Source organism: Sycon ciliatum, chromosome 3 (assembly GCF_964019385.1).
Source record: "Sycon ciliatum chromosome 3, ocSycCili1.1, whole genome shotgun sequence".
NCBI lineage: Eukaryota > Metazoa > Porifera > Calcarea > Leucosolenida > Sycettidae > Sycon > Sycon ciliatum.
In genome coordinates, this window is record NC_088645.1 from 1,166,259 (window position 1) to 1,183,696 (window position 17,438).

The 17,438-nt window shown below is 46.7% G+C and overlaps 1 protein-coding gene across 2 annotated transcripts in view; it reads right to left on the reverse strand.

The window, feature by feature from the left end:
- Positions 1-17,438, reverse strand: part of LOC135811199 (E3 ubiquitin-protein ligase TRIM71-like) — a 214,801-nt gene that overhangs the window by 8,465 nt on the left and 188,898 nt on the right. For both annotated transcript variants that reach the window (XM_065324394.1, XM_065324393.1), the window contains one exon: positions 9,574-9,714. In XM_065324394.1, the coding sequence (XP_065180466.1) occupies positions 9,574-9,714 (141 nt within the window). The remainder of the gene's footprint in view (positions 1-9,573; positions 9,715-17,438) is intronic.

The following is a 17,438-nucleotide window of genomic DNA, read 5'->3' on the forward strand; positions in this document are numbered from 1 at the left end:
GACTTCTTCCGCAAGGATCTTTTTGGCATGTAAGTAAAAAGTCTTGGTCCATTTCATGTGGGGGAACATTACGAAAATGAGCGAAAACAGCACCATAAGGCGTAAACACCACCACGTCACCATGTCACCTTTGGTCGGCGATCACAAAACCAACCTGAGCCAAGAAGAACCGTAACTAGGTGAATGTAATTTTTCTGATAACGATGAATCCGCTAAAGATGCAGGTGACAAGCTCCCCTCATCTTTCCTTTCAGAGCCACATATGCAGTAATGCAACCTTCGGTATAGCAACATTTTGTCTATCATCACAAGACAAGGCTAGGAATCTTTACGTGACAGTTCCTCTTAAAATTCAATGGCAAACTCCCACCAAAAATTCATTTGAATAAGATTTCCTCGTGACAAGCAAGCTGGCCCTGGGTTCAAGTCCTGGTGGGTCTGGCATTTTTTCTCTCTTTTCAGGCAGCTTACTTCCCCGACTGATCTTTTGACTTTGAAGTTCTCCCGATCCTTTCGAAATGGATACGATTTAATCTTGTTTTGCACACGTACAACCTGTGACATGTATGTCACTTTTTAGGGAATAGTTACATTAATAATGATGTAGTTAGAAGGCTGTGCTGGGCTTACAACCAATTTTCTTGCATTACTGATATTCCAAGTACAAGTTTTTGACTAGCTGGTTTGGAGTTGACAGCGTTGTGAATGATCGAGACTTCTCAACGTCTGTTCTCACCTTGCAGGAGCAATACTGACGTTCACTGCTATCTGGTGTTCACGAGGTGTTTGTCGCACTGGAAATGGAGTGTTTCTATAAATGAGCGTATCTGGTGGGGGTCTGGATTGCAGAGGAGAGCTATAAATTTAAGAGTTAGTCCTCAAAAACAATCTTCTTCAGCCTACTCAAGCTCAACTAATGAGTGGAAACTCCCCTAAGCCCTGTGTATCGAGCAGGGACTGGTGTTTGTCTGTGCAGATTTGCCGAGGCTAAGGTTCTATGCACTTGTCGTGTGTTCTAGATGGCAATTGTGAATTAGTCAAATGTTAACAAGTCGTTGGGAACGCGAGTTTGGTCTAATGTAGGAGAAAACCACTTTCTTATTACATCATAGGCAAACAATGGCGGATCCAGAGATCTCTTCAGGGTTTCCAGTTTAGGCAAAATGCTGAAAATGGGTATTGACAGCTACATAAGTCTATGAGTAGTGAAGGCTCTAGAGTGTTATGTGCGGCTTCTGATATTAATCTTTTGTATTTTATTATATTTGAAAAGGATTTCCCAAAGGCTTTGGGCCTGTCGAGGGGATCTCCTGCAAGAAGAATGAAATGGCAACTTTATGTAGAGGGCTAGGGAGCAGTTAATCGAGGATAGGCGAAGGAAATAGATCGAGGGATACAAAATCTGGTAATTTCACATTGCACACAGAAAATCAACAGTTTTATGCACAGTGGTGGACACAGAGGCAAACATGGTTATGCAGGTAGCAGGGGCAATACCAATACTTAAGGAGGCTCCGAACAGTTGCGCAGCGCAGCGTAAAATGGTAGATCTACCCCGAATTATTTTGCCGCGAGATTCAAAAACTATGATCTGAGCTCCCGGCTAGCTCCCATGCGGAAATTTGAAAATGAGCTGCTGTGGAATCTGTTTGTCAAGGGTTGTTTTTAGGTGTGTTTGTGCTGGAATCGTCTTCCTCGGTATGCTTGCTTGGGTTTTTGAGCTACGATGGGAAGGGCTTCTGGCCGTTACAAACGGAAAGCTGTTGCGGCTCAACTTCAAAATTTCAGGACGAATTTTGCTGGCGCGAAGTCGCAGAAGAGCAGGAAATTGGCTGGAGACGATGTAGGTCAGGACACCAAAGTCCAGCACACTAGCAGTGGTAGCAGTCAGCTTGAGCCATCTGTGCAGCTTGAAGTGGCTGGTCACTCTCCGGTAAGTGTTCCTACTTGCAGCTCCCACAGTGACACAAAATCCTGGTTCTGTGGAGCTCCCCATGCCCGATAATTTGCTAATTGGACAACTCATTGTGGAGCTGCGTTTGCTGGCAGAGCTCCTACACAAGGGTTGCAGTTCATGTAGGACAGAACTGCGACTGATTGACTGCTCTGGCGAGGAGAAGAAGGGCCTGGTTAGCGTTTTTCATGTAAAGTGCAGCAAGTGTGGTGTTGTGAGCAAGCTGCAAACCTCCAAGTCTCACACTGGTAAAAACGGCCAAAATCGGAGTAACGATGTTAACACCAAGTGTGCCTTGGGTGAGTGAACATACCAGTAGTTGTAATTATAATTTTTGTACATGGAATGCATTTGTTTGGTCACTGCTCCAGTTCCTCTGTGTGTGTGTGTGTGTATGTATGTGTGTGTGTGTGTGTGTGTGTGTGTGTGTGTGTGTGTGTGTGTGTGTGTGTGTGTGTGTGTGTGTGTGTGTGTGTGTGTGTGTGTGTGTGTGTGTGTGTGTGGTCAAAGGGTGTGCCCGCGCGTGTATGCCCACACGCCCCGTTAGTGTATGTGTGCATATGTCCATGTTCTTGTGTAAGTGTATGTTAGGGGCTTTCAACTGCCGAGATTGGGATCATGTATCAATATTCTATTTCCATACTTGTATCCGCGTGCCTACACACGGATGTTTGTGTGTTTGTATGTGTGCGCGTGCTCGCGGATGTATGCATGAGCACACAGGTTTGTGTGCATGCACACGGATGTGTGTACGCTCACGCGGTTGTGCATGCGTGTGCGCGGATGATTGCGTGTGCGCGATTGATTGTGTGTGTGTGTGTGTGTGTGCGCGCGCGCGCGCGTGTTGGCTTATTTGGCATTCTGTCTTGTATTTTTCACTAAAGGCATGGATCATGCCAGTATCGGCGCAACACATGTTTGCCATTTTTTGACCACAATGAACATCCCTCCTCCACATGGAAAGAAGCTGCAACGACAGGAGCGGGAAATAGGCCCCGTAATTGAAAAAGTGGCAAAGACAAGCTGTTGAGTTTGCAGAAGAGGAGAAGAAATTGAGTGGTGGCAACGGAGTCACCATGAGCTTTGACGCTGGGTGGCAGAAGAGAAGCCGTGCAATGACCAGCCTGACAGGTATTGTGCACAAACACGATCATTGGACTGATGATATCTGTGTTTTTTTGCCAATCTCTTTGGCTCATTGTCTGGGTTTGGTCCGTTTCTATTCTTGTGTGTGTTGGCTATATGAACCAGAGGAGTACAATTTTAGGTTCAGAGGTGTGATACTCAATTCATACTTGTCACATTCGGTTTCGTTTTCACTTCTGATTTGTGCAGGCGTTGGTCATGGTATCGGGATCCATACAGGGAAGATCATTGGCTATGCAACCCGCAGCAAAAGTTGTGCTGCCTGTTCACACTATAGCCGTGTCGACAAGACCGCACCAAAACATGATTGCCGCCAAAACTTCGACAAATTGGCAAAGGCAATGAAGGGCGACTCTGCAGGGGAAATAGGAACAACTTTGCAGAACTCAGGCATCAGCATTGACGTGCTTGTTGGTGATGATGATTCATCGGCCATCAAACGGCTGCAAGAGGAGTATGGGAAGGATATTGCCAAGAGTTCTGATTTGAGTCATGTGAAGAAGAACCTTGGCAATCACCTGTATAAGCTCAAAGGGGAGGGCCACAAGGAGCTTTCGGACAAGGTATCATTTCAGCTTGTGTGTGTTTGGCTGTCTTGAATTTTTAATTCTCACTATGGCACCATCACCAAATCAGAGATATTTGAATTCTTTATTCTCACGATGGCACCATCGCCAATAAGAGATACATTTATGAGAAGGTGAGATTGTGGGTTAAACAGTTGGAAAGTGATTTACATCACTTTGAACTTTGCAAGCGATTGTTGTTGTTGCTGCTGCTGCTGCGCGATAAATTGCCGATGTAGAAAAAGAGGAGGATGTGGGGGGGGGGGGGGGAGGGGGGCACAGGTTCTGCGAATCAGCAAATAAAAATGATAGATGATATAGACCGCCTTGTATTGTGAATTTGTTGTTTTCAGGTGATCAAGCACTTGCAAAAATCCTTTATGTATGCTGTGAACCAGCACAAAGGTGACCCTGAGGAACTAAAGAAGGACCTCCTTTGCTGCATTTCTCACCAGTATGGGCAGCATGACGATTGTGAAGAGTGGTGTAGGTACAAGAAGAATCCCTCCACTTACCGACATGAGAGTTTGCCATATGGCCAAGACTTGTCCTGCGCAAAGACTAAGGCAGCTCTCCTTGACTTGTTTGGACAGTACGCTAGCAATGCAGAGAAGCTTGCGAGTCACGGCAGCTCACAAGCGAATGAGAGCCTAAATAATACCATTGCTAGCAAGTATCCCAAGACTCGGTGTTATGGCAAATCACCATCCTTCAACTTCCGGGTTGGTGCGGCTGGCGCTCAAAAATATATTGGTGAGTAAATAGAACGACAGGCTATCTGATCAATTGTTTTGAAATGTGCTAGAAGTGTGGTTAGGATTTCATTTTGTTCTCGCTGCTTGTCGACTGCATGGTAGCACATTTTGTAAGAGGTGTAACACTGTTTCATAAGCCTTCGTTATGTTCTTTTTGGTGCTTGCACTTCAGGCTACATGTACATGTATGTATCAACTGTATGCTCAGAAGCTGGTCTTTCTCCCAGCTCTCATGCCAAACAGCAGGGCAAGAAGCTGGAACAGAAGCGCTCTGCAGATAGACGGCGCAAATCGGCCAAGAAGTTGGAACGGCCACGTCTATTTTTGATAGAAGGTACAGTGTAAAGTGAATTACGATTGCATGCCTCATGTTGTTATTTTTCAATTTTCTTTTGTTCTAGTGGTGTGATGCTCTTCGCACCGAATCATAAAGGGTGCACATCAAATACAATAATTCTCTTACGGTTATATGTTTTTTTGTGTGTGTGTGTGTGTGTGTGTGTGTGTGTATGTCTGTGTTTTATTTTCCCTTTTTTTTTCTACAAAATCCACATATCTCCAGACACTGGGGTGAATGATGGAGTGTGGTGGTGGGGCCCATTAAGCTCCGCCGACCAGAGGTCTCGGCTTCATAGCTCCATGGACGCACCAAAGGAATATTGGGTAGGGAGGATTAAATTGAAAAAGAATACAGAAGAAAGAAAATGGAAAGATTGTATTGCTCAGTGAGCAAAAGAATAAGTTGAGTATTGATGTGAACGCTGTTAGACTTTTAAATTCAAGAGGAGACTGTCCGTGAGGAGGGATTACATGTATGTCCAAGCAGGGTAGGACACTGTACCCTCTTACTCGCGTATGCTATGAGTGGCCCAGTGCCAGTTCGTTCTGAGGAGATGGTGATAAGCTGCTGTCTTGAACCTTTGGATGTTCTTTGGGTGAAATGGGTGGGGAATGATAGAGGTAGGCAGCTGGTTCCAAATTGGGATGACGGAGTGGGGAAAGGCTCGGCTCACATTGTTCCGGGAATTGGCAGGAAGAACATTCTGTAACTGATGGGGATGCGCGGTGGACAGTCGTACAGCCTGACGGGTGAGGCGGGTGTGTGTGTGTGTGTGTGTGTGTGTGTGTGTGTGTGTGTCCCATATTGTGCAGTGGTATGTGCAGCGATTTCCAATCGATAGATTGCGGGTTCGATTCCCGACGATTATGGTCACACACGTATTTCTTCTCTTTCTCAGACTCTTCCTGACTTTTCTTTCATTCTCCTGGGTGGTTACCAACAGCCAGTGCATGCCGGAGTATGTGGTGTGATGTGTGTGCGGGAAAAAAAAATGAAAAGACCAAAAATAGGGATTCACTGGCCAGAAAATGTCACTCCGAATAGCTGTATGGTGTAGACCAGGCTGAATAGTGACGGTCAATTCTTCAGCCTTGCAAGCTGTTGAATGGTGTAATCCCAACACAAGTTGCTATGGCTTCTGCCGTAGCATTGCTATCATCGCCTCCGGTGGGCGTCAAAGGTCAAAGGTGTGTGTGTGTGTGTGTGTGTGTGTGTGTGTGTGCTTGTGCATGCCCGTGTGTGTAGGTCGTGGTCAAAAACAGTCGGGCGCAGAAGTACGCGAAGGTGTGCAGTATGCGAGTGAGTGTGCACTCACTGAAAGCAGGGAAATACCAGTGATATACCAGCACCGACATCTGTCAACTTTCAGCCCATAGCCATTTCTGTAAAGCAATCCTCCTTCGTAACATTCGACCTTGAGACAACAGGTACATCATTGCAATGTTCAAGTCACAAAAATTGTCATTTTGTTCCCATCTACGATCCTTGAACGATCCCATTTCCTCTCATTTTCTTTGGCTGTGGTTGTCGACAAGTTACACATATTAAGAAACATAGAGTTACCATTAGAGATCATGCTAGGTCGTATTATTAGTGATGTTTGCGTGCCTTTCTCTGGTCATGCATCAGGTCTCGGTCAAGATGCAGCCATTACCCAGATTGCTGCACGACATGGTTACCTGGCATTTAGCAGCTATGTTCTGCCTACCTGCCCGATTTCAGCTGCAACAACTGGTGTCACTGGGCTGTCGACGTGTCTTGTTGCTGGAAAGACCATAATGAAAAAGAATGGCAATCCAGTTCCGGCCTCACCTTGTGCTGATGCACTCCAGCAGCTGATTCTGTGGCTGAGTGCTGTTCCCAAGCCTGTGGTGTTGGTGGCGCATAATATGCGTGCCTACGAGAGCCATATTCTGCTAGGTGCAGCTGCGTGCTATGGCAAGGTGGAGGACCTGCAGAGGACTGTCAGCGTGTTTTCTGACAGCCTCGTTGCATTCCGATCAGCCTATCCATGTAACACACATTACTGTGGATGAGGTACTGGACACTATTTGCATTTTCTTGTTCCCGGAACACTAGTTATGTGATGACATTACACCATGCATTCACAATCTCTTATTGATCAGAAGAGACTTTCATTGATGTTTACATTTTCAATGCTTCTTCATTTCTTTAGGTCTGACCGGCAAGAGAGCCTTGCGTCGACTTTGCTCGACCTCAGCTATTCGGCCCATGATGCTGAAGCAGATGTCCTTGCAATGTCAAAGCTCCTCGTGAAGATCTCCACAGGTAACTTAGGCTATTGCAATGAAACGCAAGCAAAAATGCCATCATGTACTTATCTATGCTTCATAAAAAATATTCCCGTTTCCTGTCAGCTTATTTCGCTGTGTTTGTTGCTATGTTATGCATATTGTGGTCCATACATTTAGAGCTACATATTATGCCTGTTACAAATGAGTGGTGTATACATCCTCTGGTCACCTTTCACCACAGACCAGCTCCTGGGAGTCTCATCGACGGTGGAGTCCACTGCAGCCAGGCACGAGTACGATCGCCCTAGCAAGGCACGTGCTGCAGAGATCCGGCAGCATATACCAAAGTCTGCTCTGTCGGATGCCATGTGCCTAAAAATGGCCAAGTCGGGCCTGTTGATGGCCCATCTGAAGCTGGCCCACTCTCGCAATGGCCTGCAGTCTGCTGGCCGAGCCAGAAGGTGCGGGGAGCACTAAGCCCAGGGCCACAAGGTGCAAGAAGGTCACTGCAAAGCTCCAGGAGTAGATGGATGCAGCGACTACCCTGCAGACTAGCGACGGTGACCAGGCAGCTGGTCCAGAGCAAGCAGCACCCGTCCAGCAACCAGCTAGGTCGGAGTAGACCTTGGCCCTGTATCGTCGGCGCAAGGCCGAAGGATATGATTTGCCAGATGCAGATTATCTTGTATGGCTGAAAGAGCCATTAGCTTAATAATTTATCACAAGAACAACACTATGATTCCAGTGGCAATCTCTGTGTGTCGTGCTTACTTCAAAAGTGCCTTCAATTGCTGCAAACTGGTATTTCCAGAATGGGTTGAAAATACCACATGTCCCTACCTATTTTGTTTGGGAGAGGCCTAAAGTGCCTGGTGACACGATCAAAACTATTCATGATTGGAAACTAGGGGGCTCAAGGAACACAGAGCACCAAGAAAATAGGGGAGTCGATGGACAACATATTGCAGGCAAGACCATTATTTTTGCAATTGACACTCGAATGAAATTCGGAAGCGGGAAATGTCAAACTAGGGGCTCTACACATGACAGTAAAGCACTAAGTTAGAATATTTTACCCTAGACCTGTCCACATTTGATGCTTGAAGCATTTACCAAAGAAAAAATATGACATTCAAAACACACTAGGCTTCTGTTGGCAAATAACGATTTTTTGCCATTTGTTTTGCCAAAAATCAAGAAAAATTGTACGCTCACTAAATGCCCCGGAATCGCTCTTATATGCCCGGTGACCATACCTAAAAACTAAACCAAAGTGAAGAGGAGACATCACTTCATAATTCTATGCATAAAAAACAGGATTTCCATGGACCTTTGTTTTTACTCCTATGGTGGAGCCTCCTTAAAAAGAAGTAGAAGCAAGACAAAACCCCAAAGAGTCCGTAATTTAAAAGAAGAGATCGTAGAATGCACCCAGTGTGCTGACAGTGCTCAACACCGCGAAGGCAGTGTTGCCGGATGATTGTGAAAGCATGAAACTTGAAGTAGCAACACACAAGCCTTGATTTGGCCTCGTACTGTAGTTTTAAAATAGATAAAATAAACCCCACCACCCAGGAGTGCTTAGCCACCCAGGAGTGCTTAGCCACCCAGGAGTGCTTAGCCACCCAGGAGTGCTTAGCCACCCAGGAGTGCTTAGCCACCCAGGAGTGCTTAGCCACCCAGGAGTGCTTAGCCACCCAGGAGTGCTTAGCCACCCAGGAGTGCTTAGCCACCCAGGAGTGCTTAGCCACCCAGGAGTGCTTAGCCACCCAGGAGTGCTTAGCCACCCAGGAGTGCTTAACCACCCAGGAGTGCTTAGCCACCCAGGAGTGCTTAGCCACCCAGGAGTGCTTAGCCACCCAGGAGTGCTTAGCCACCCAGGAGTGCTTAGCCAACCAGGAGTGCTTAGCCACCCAGGAGTGCTTATAGCCACCCAAGAGTGCTTAGCCACCCAGGAGTGCTTAGCCACCCAGGAGTGCGTAGCCACCCAGGAGTGCTTAGCCACCCAGGAGCTCTTAAAACCACCCAAGAGTGCACAACTTTATAGACACGGTCCTTGATGGCATAGTTCACATCACCTGGTCCACAGCTTCTGCAGTTATGTGGTGTGTTCGTGCAGATGCAACAGGGTTCATTGTGCACACAGTCCAGGGTTTGCTGATGTGTTGAAGATGTTCTCCTCCTTCCACCAGAGATCGCTTTCATTTCGCTGCTTTTTGTTCACTAAAACCCCCTGGATATGTACGAAGGGCGACAATAAAGTGTTTGACCTGGCCCAAAAGAAACCGTATATCACTGGTTTCTTGTTTCTAATTGTCACAATATCCACGCTACAAATAAATGTATTTCTCTCAGCAATGGCTCGAGTGTCATCAATCCACCTCAGTAGAAGGTTTTCATCTAGCCAGTCTAGCACATGGTGAGACTTCTCAATCTAAAATGGCCAAAGGCATTGCAATTCCACCTTCACACTCTTGCCACAGGGTATTATGTATCTTGGCAACAGAAGTAGTGCTAGAAGCAAAAGGTAAGACAAACTAATCACTAATCAGCTTACTTGAACACGGTGGTTGACTTCATCAGTGACCAGGAAGTGTCCATGCCTATCCTCGGCAATGGACAGCGGGTACTTGAACTGACCATCTGACCCTCCCAGTGATCCGAACATGGTAATGAAGTTTCCATCAGTAGTGAAAACCTGCATGAAAACGAAATGTATTTAAAACTCTACACTGTGATGACTATGTCCTTCAACAGTTCAATACTGTGTACACGTCATCCCCCGTTACTACATAATCTATGGCAAGTTGGGACATAAAAAATGTCTTATAACGAGACTTATCTTATTATTACACATCCACGCACACACACGCACACACACACACACACGCACACACACACACACAAACACGCACACACACACACACACACACATACAGTACTCAGTGGATAAAAAGCCGGGGGGGGGGGCTTGTATTTTTTAATACCAATTTTGATGAGGCTTATATTCAAGAGGGGCTTTTATTCGAGAGGTTTTTTGTTTTGTTTCATTCCACACCAGTATTCCAATCGAATCTCTAAAACTTTCATGTTCACAGCAACTCGGCCCGAGTTAGTTTTCACACACTACGTTGGCCAGGACATGTACCACTAAGAACATACACGAGATGTTTTTTTACGCAATTGACATACATGGCACTACCTGGTCAACCCACGCTTCGCGCATAGTAGTCTGGGCTTCTATTCGAGAGATGTTTTTAAACAGTGCTTGAAAAGGGGGGGGGGGGGGCTATTATTCAAGAGGGTTTTTATTCGAGAGGGTCTTCTAATCGAGTGAGTATCGTACACACAATCACACACTTACATACGTGTGTGAGCCCCCCCCCCCCCCCCACACACACACTGAGACTCCGCCTCCGACATGTCCATCGTGTGAGCGATGATGACGAACGGCTATGTTAGACATAACAACTTGTGCAGGTATTACACCATTCAGCAGCTTGCAAGGCTGATGAATTGACCGCCACTAAGCCTGGTCTACAGCACACAGCTGATTGAAGTAGCTTTTTCTGTCCAGTGAACCCTTTTTTGCTTCTTTTTCTTTTTTCATACACACACCACACCACATGTTGTGGCATGCACTGTCTATTGGTAACCACACAGGAGAATGAGCAAAGAGCTAGGTAAATGAGAAAGAGAAGAAAGACGTGTGTGACCATAATCGTCAGGAATTGAACCCGGAACCTTGTAGTGACCTGACTCCTATTACGTCACTTCATACATAAGCATGCGCAAGAAATGAAATCATTCTCATTGGCCTCAACTTCTTTGTTGTCCGGTTGGCCATTTAGCCGTCATCTAGGGCCCGACATAAAACCCCTAATTCGGTGACCCCGACGTGATTCGAACCCGCAACCTTCTGATACACAAGCATGCGCAAGAAACGAAAGAGCTTGGAAGCGCAGGGCCCTACGCTATGTTTTTATGCTTTTTTGCCTTGCTCATCGCACATGTTATTAGAACTGATGAAAATGTTTTTTTTTCCGTTGATTGGCCCCATCATTGTATTGCAAAATCGTTTCAATCAGTTTGAATATTATTTTATTATTATGTCTCCTTTATTCACTTCTTTCGAAGGCGATAAGCCAGACCCACCGGGAAATATTTCCATGGGTGGGACAGCAAAAAGAAAGTGAAAAAAAGGAAAAAGCCAAAAACCAAAGGGACAAGAAATAGGGGAAGGAAGAGGAAGAAAGGAAAGAAACTCAATCCAAAATTATTATTATTATTATTTTCGTATCCGTTCCCAAAGGGAACTCACGACAATGGAGTGAAAAAACATAAACAAAAATAAAAACATGGTGATGTGGAGGTAATATTCTCTGGCCACGGGAAGGTGAAATAAATAAATAAAAAGTGTTGCATACATTGAATGCATTTAATATGAGTATTTTTTTGGAACATTAGTTAGGCAAAAGTATTTTCAGAATTTATTGCGGATTGTTACTTCTCTAATTTCATCCACTTTTGGTTTGCTCCTCCTTTTCTTTTTATCTCCTGATACTGTAAATCAACAAATTTTGGCCGATGAGAAACTTTGGCTGATGAGAAACGAAACTTTTCACCGTCATTAAACTTTGGCCGATTGGAGTTTTCAAAAAGAAATCGATCGGTATTATTTGCTCTCACATGCATCCATTGCTCAATGATACATCATTTGCCTCTATGACAAACTTTGGCCTGCGATTTACTTTGGCCGGTTGGCACCAAGCGACGAAATCAGCGAAATTAAATCGCCAGCAAAAATTATTTGATTTTAATACAGTAATCGGATTTTCTGGCCTTTTTGTAGTAATACATTGACCTGTTTAGCCAATGAGGACGGCCGAATGCATGATTGCCTGTGGAGCACATTACATAACTTTACAGTCTCCTAAAAAACGTATCCTGTCCGACGGCAAAAGTGGCTGCAGATTTAGTTTTTCTGCGCATCGACGGCATGTCTGTCCTGACGTTTCCTGGGACCGGTTCTGACTCTGCCGACCACGGGAGTTCTGGAGTCGACGGGATGTCTGTCCTGATGTCTCTTCCGACGTTTCCTGTGACCGGCGCTGAATCGCTCGTTCACGCTTAATTTGGAGACGACGGGATCTCTCTTCCAAAGTATGTTTTTGCTGACGCATCCTATCATCTATTCGGCAACTAACGCCCATTCTAAATTCTATTCCTCCTCGTCTCCCTATTTCTTTCCAAATCTCCCTCTACATCAGGGAGTCGTATACATAATACGACGAATATTGTGGCCAGCTGTTTGTACGGGACGGTACGGGACAGAACCCGGAGCCAGCAAATATTGTAGCCAGCTGTTATGTACAATCCTGTAGAGCCTTTGTAGTCACAGATACGGGACAGATACGGGACAGCTCCAGGCGTGACACAAACACACAAGCAAACAAACACCAAATTAAAGCTGTGTGGACCCCGGCTAGTGCCAGACGTTACTGAAGTAACGTCTTCTGCATAGCTACCTGAATAAAATCACTCTCTTTGGCCTCAACTTATTTGTTGTCCGGTTGGCCATTGTGGCCGTCGTCTAGGGCCCGACGTAAAACCCCTAAATTGGTGACCCCGACATGCACTCTTCGGAGTTTTTATCCTGCCATCACCACCTCCACCGTCCGTACCAGCTCAACAGTGCACGCACGCCGGCATTTGCGTGGCTCACAGGACTTACAAGTGGAGCTGTGCACGCCTCCATCAGTCCCCACCTCAACCGGCACACCTCGCCCCAATGCAGTGCTCCTGCTGGTACCCCGCCAAGCCTGCAACATGCAGCCGCCTCTGACATGATAACACTCCTCTGTTACCCGTACGTTTCCTCTTTTCTTTCTTTCTGCCTCTGCCATGCCCTCCACCTCTGTCACGTTAACACACCTCTGACACGTTAACCCGCCTCTGTCATGCATCTCTCTGTTCTCCACTTCCTGCTCTTTGACTTTGGTTTCGGTCTTTGTTGCCACGTTGTCAACAAATTTCAAAAACACAAATCGCTCTCTTGTGCATATTTTGTATTTCCTTTTTTTGTATTTCCTTTCCGCCTTGTACATACCGCACTTCCCCTCTCTCTCTTTTTTCTTGTTTATCGTGCTTCACTCCTCCCGACCCCTGGCGGGGGAGTACTGTAGCAACCCGACTCCTATTACGTCACTTCTTAGGTATGCATGCGCAAGGAATAAAATCATTGTCTTTGGCCTCAACTTCTTTGTTGTCCGGTTGGCCATTTTAGCGGTCGTCTAGGGCCCGATGTAAAACCCCTAAAACCTCACGATTGGAAATTTTCTGCACATACCACTGCACCATATGGCGCACGCACGCACGCATGCGCGCGCACACACACACACACACTCACACACACTCTCTCTCTCACACACACACACACACACACCACAGGGGCGTCGGAAGGTAATTTAGTGTGATACGGTCAGCCATCTGAAGTACAATTTAATCGTGGAGGAGGGTGGCTGAGCCGAAATTTTGGAAAATTAGAGCCTGAATCAGTGCATTATCTTGATCCACGGGTGCTTTGGGCAAATATTGGTACGGTCAGTACCGTAGTGACCGTACCATGTGCGACACCCCTTCACACACACACATACACACACACACACACACATACACAAACACACACACACACACATACACACACACGCACCCACGCATGCACGCACACGCTCGCACGCACACACACATGCACGCACGCAAACACACACACACACACGCACACCTTTGACCTTTGATGCCCATCGCCGGAGGCGATGATAGCAATGCTACGGCAGAAGCCATAGCAACTTGTGCTGGGATTGTACCATTCAACAGCTTGCAAGGCTGAAGAATTGACCGTCACACGCACACACACACACACGCACACACACACACACACACACACACACTGTACGGTAGGACTTGTTGCTCACTGCCAAAACTGATCACGTGAGTCCCCCCCGGGAGAGGGGAGAGAGACTCAAAATGAATCTTAGAAAGATTACTCAATTGGCTATTGAACCGCCCAACGGCCGACACCCCCTGAAATCCCTAAAACTCTTGGTGGACTTGAAAATGATCCCACTTATGGGCTCACCACACCTCAGTAAGTGGGTGAGGACAAGGTGCAGAAAAAGGATTGACGGCATCAGGTATCCGTCCCGGGGTCCTGCCCCCAGTGAAGGTAATATTTGCTACTAGTGTGAGTGGCTAAATCAGAGTGGATCTGATAAAAGCTTCACAAGCACCATTGATTACACAAGACGGTTAATCTAGCCAGAAGCAGTCCATGGTTAACAGGTATGTATACTTCAAATAGAAAGTATATGAACCCTGAAACCAACAAAGGTGGCAGGTACAACATTACACCTTCAGGCAGCCGAGCCTGTTGGCAACAGACCCAACACAAACAGGCATAAGTTTACCTACCAGCCGAACTAGCTGGCACAAAAACACACACACACACACACACATACACACACACACACACACACACACACACACCTCAGACCTCAGACATACCCATCGCGGAAGTGATGATAGCGCTGGGATTACACCATTCACCAGCTTGCAAGGCTGATGAATTCACCGTCACTAATTTTTAGCCTGGTATCCAGCACACAGCTGTTTTTAAAGTGGATTTTTCTGGCCAGTGAATCCCTAATTTTCATTTTTCTTTTTTCTTTTTCTCTTTTTAATTTTTTTTACACACACACCACACCACATAGTCGTGCATACACTGGCTGTTGGTAACCACCCAGGAGAATAAAAGAAGAGGTAGGAGAATGAGAAAGAGAAGAAAGTCGTGTGCGGCCATAATCATCAGGAGTTGAACCCGCAACCTCTCGATTGGAAATCGACTGCGCATACCACTGCACCATATGGGACACACATATATAAACACACACACACAGACACAAACACATAAACTAAGAAACGTTGGACGTCGCCCACACGTTGAGTGACATGTTCAATGACACGTAGAGTGTACCGTCACTCGTGCATGCACAATGTTGTTTGGCCGACATAGTCACCGTGAAGTGCAGTGCACACGACCGTAGTCAGTAGCATAACATGAGCACACAGCAACAGCACTATCAAACATAGCAGCATAACTTGAGCGGTAGCACGAAGCTGCGTGCACCCATTAATCTGCATTATCACTGCCGGAGCAGGATTTTGGTGGAGCCAAGAGAGGAGTCAGAGAGGGTTCACTGCGGAGCAAAATCTTGGCAGAGCCAAGAGAGAGGTCACTGCCGGAGCAGGATTTTGACTGAGCCAAGAGGATAGACAGGTATGAGGGACGGGGACCAAAAAGTCCCTCGTTGGCTAGGCCTTTATTGTATTGAGACAGCATGTGATAAAGAGGATACTGCGAAGAGTTCAAGCAACACAGATGTGAACACAGCCAATGTCTCGCAGTAAGACAATTATCTTGATGAGCTCCTTGCCGGTGTTCCGCATTCTACGCCGGAACATTGCTCGTGCAGCAAAGGGAGCGTGCCCAAATAGAAGGACGAACTTTGCTGCAGTGATCAGCTTGACCTGGGCGTCAGGCCGCTCCCCAGCTGTGGGAGCAAAGGTTCTGAAGGCATCCAACTTGGTCCGTACAGAGCATCAGCCACCGGCATTGGAGTTGACTGGCAAGTATGATGCTCTAAACAGTTAGTGTTGCTGGACACAGATAAGTAGAGGGTGCGGACGAGTGCAATGACAACAAGAGAACTAAACGGTGTGTGCCCACCTTCAATATGTTGACAAAGTCTGGTGCCACCAGCTCAGGTCATCCTTGGCTGAGGCTGAGAGATGCAGCATTCTGTGGGATGATATCTCAGATGTGGCCTTGAAAAGGGCAGACAGGCAGCGTAGGGCAGATGGTGGGACGCGAATGTGAGTTGGCCTAGAAGGCAGGCAAGTTCATGCTTGAGGGCGCAACCCCTGTCGAGTGTGGCAGAAACTAGATAGGTTAAGCGTTATACTGGAAGACCACATAGATAGTTGCACAAGAGTGGCCCAAGCATATCTGCTGGCGGACGGAATTCATGCAACACGTCAACAGCTGGCTGTACAATTTGGTTGGGATATCAGTGTCATCTGCAACAGTACTAACCCTCATCCAAACTGGAGCAGACTGCACCACCATGGGCATAGGCCAGCCTTTGACTTACTTGGGTAGTGCACCTCAATAGTGACAAGTACTAGTACTTGATTGATTAATGCACTGCGTGTGTGTGTGAGAGAGAGAGGGGGGGGGAGTTCCTTACCCACCAATGACAGGTAGACCGACTAGTAGTAGTACTAGATTGATTGATGCCCGGGCTAGGGCTGTGCCTAGGTGCAGACTAACGATGGGGTGACCACTGTGTGTATGGTACTGCAACGCATGAGCAGTGGAAGTGACAGGATTGAAAGGTGCACTGCACTCGGTTGGATGTAACTGGTTTCACACTGCCACAAGATGGTTGTGATCAGCAACAAGATGACTTTGCATGGCTATGGCACTGTGCAATCAGCTCAGAGGACCAGTGCACATGACTCGCAAACACAGTGATGCAGCTGTTCAAAGAATGTTATGTCCACTGTACTAGTGACTTGGTGTGGAGTTGCACAGCCTGAGGTTGCAGAACTGACTTTGACAAAACAAGGATTGTTGCTGGCAATGACAGGTAGACCTATTAGTTCAATGATGTAATTGATTGCTTGATGCCAGGGTTAGGGCTGTGCCTGGGTCAGTGGGCGCAGACTAAAGTAGGGATGACCACTGTGTCAGTATACTGTCTGTGCTGCAAAACATGAGCAGTTGAAGTGGCAGGATGGCAGTTGCACTGCTCTGCACTGGACACTGGGCTGGATGTTGCACACCTCCTCAATGAGATAGTAGAGAGGTTTTGCAGAGCGAACGTTCGCAATGATTTTCGCGTTCCGGGTTGCGAAAACTATTGCGAATGTTCGCGCGAAATTTGTGTTTTGCATGTTTTTCGCTCCCAGGAATTTTCGCGTGCACTCGCTTGTTTGAGAAGTGGTCTTCATCCGATTATTTTGTTGTTGCGACTGACGGCACCCTGAGTCATGGCCTGAGACGAGAGCTCTTTGACTACCTTGTCCATGTCCGGAGACTCACAGACAAACGGGTTGGCTTGTGCCGTAATCTGGCGCATCAACACCTGAAACTCAAAAAGGCATCGCGCGTTGATGTAACCGACTCTGAGCAGCGAGAAGACGAGCAGGCAGGAGATCGGGGATGGTTCCGGAGATGAAGCAACACGGGCTGCAACAAGTATAGGAAAGCTAGCACCCGCCGCCAAGCCATGAGTAGAGATCAAGCACAAACATGAGGATTGAGGGTGGCTCACCGCGCACGAACAGTCCACAAAGAGCGAA